The sequence below is a fragment of the Trichinella spiralis genome (assembly GCF_000181795.1).
Source record: "Trichinella spiralis strain ISS 195 chromosome Unknown Scfld6027, whole genome shotgun sequence".
Taxonomy (NCBI): domain Eukaryota; kingdom Metazoa; phylum Nematoda; class Enoplea; order Trichinellida; family Trichinellidae; genus Trichinella; species Trichinella spiralis.
Window position 1 is genome coordinate 70 of NW_003532966.1, and position 1,121 is coordinate 1,190.

The window sequence follows — 1,121 nt, forward strand, 5'->3', positions numbered from 1 at the left end:
CGTCAAGATACGCTTATTATTATTGCTTAAATTGAGGAAGTTTTAGTTTTTTACCCTTCAGATGTGCACTCTTGTAATGTGAACAGAAAAAAATGTACAGTTTGTAGTATACAGTCATTATTATTAAAAGTTGATGAAATTGTAAGTCATATGAAATGTGATTTGACGTTTGATCATTGAACGCACACATTCGATGAGTTGCATCGTTCAGCTCTTCTGTTCATGGGAGGGAGAAATAAAAAATCTTTGGCCTATGACCCAACAATTTTCGACTGATGAATAAAAAAGTAACACTTCCCTAACATTTATACCAACCCAATATCAAAAGAAAAAAAACTCTACATATATATATATATAGTAAAATTATTATTACCATTGCTGCTTTTGAGGTCGCGATGAACAAGCGAGACGGGAGCTTCTGCGTGCAAGTAGTGCATGCCTCGGGCAACTTGGATTGCCCAGTCGATCAGCACTTCGGGAGAGACTTTCCAACTGCTGAGGGCGCGGTTCAACGGTCCACCGGCACAATATTCGAGCACCAAGCACAAATTTGGCAGGGATAAGCAGACGCCGCGCAGCGCGGCCACGTTCGGATGCTTCAAACAAGTGGAACAGCTGCGCCTCTTGGCGGACCGTCTCCAGGATTTGGTCGATGTCGTCTTCGGCATCAATGCGGGCCGCTTCACGGGACCACTTGTCCGGTTTATAACCCTTTAAAAACTTTCCCAAAACCGCCGGCGCCGATCACCTCCTCCTTATTTTTCATTTTTAATTGGATCTCGGGTGGGTGAAAACTTCAGCCAAGACATTTGATGAATTTTTGTTTTCCTATGAAAAATTGTTGACAATTCCAAACATAATTTCGCCAATGGAAATTTACCCTTACATTGAATCTCTTAGTATGACCGATAATAAGACTTCATCACTGTAGTACTCTGCAACACTCCGTAAAATGTGAGAGGAGAAAAGCTTTTCTATTTTTTTCCAAAACTATGTTTGTCAAATTTCATGACGCTGATGTTGCTTTGAAAATAAGAGTTGACAAAGACTATGACGGCTGCTGCCGTTGTACATTGGACCTAATATGGCAGCGGTGACTTTTAGCATTACACTCACATATC

At 41.0% G+C, this 1,121-nt stretch overlaps 1 protein-coding gene across 1 annotated transcript; it reads right to left on the reverse strand.

Moving 5' to 3' along the window:
* Nucleotides 1-369: 369 nt before the first annotated feature.
* On the reverse strand, nucleotides 370-766 carry Tsp_16070 (mitogen-activated protein kinase kinase kinase 9). The gene is given in 2 exon segments (XM_003366426.1): nucleotides 370-711; nucleotides 722-766. The coding sequence occupies 2 exon segments, from the start codon at nucleotides 764-766 to the stop codon at nucleotides 370-372; spliced, it is 387 nt and encodes a 128-aa protein (XP_003366474.1).
* Nucleotides 767-1,121: the final 355 nt, after the last annotated feature.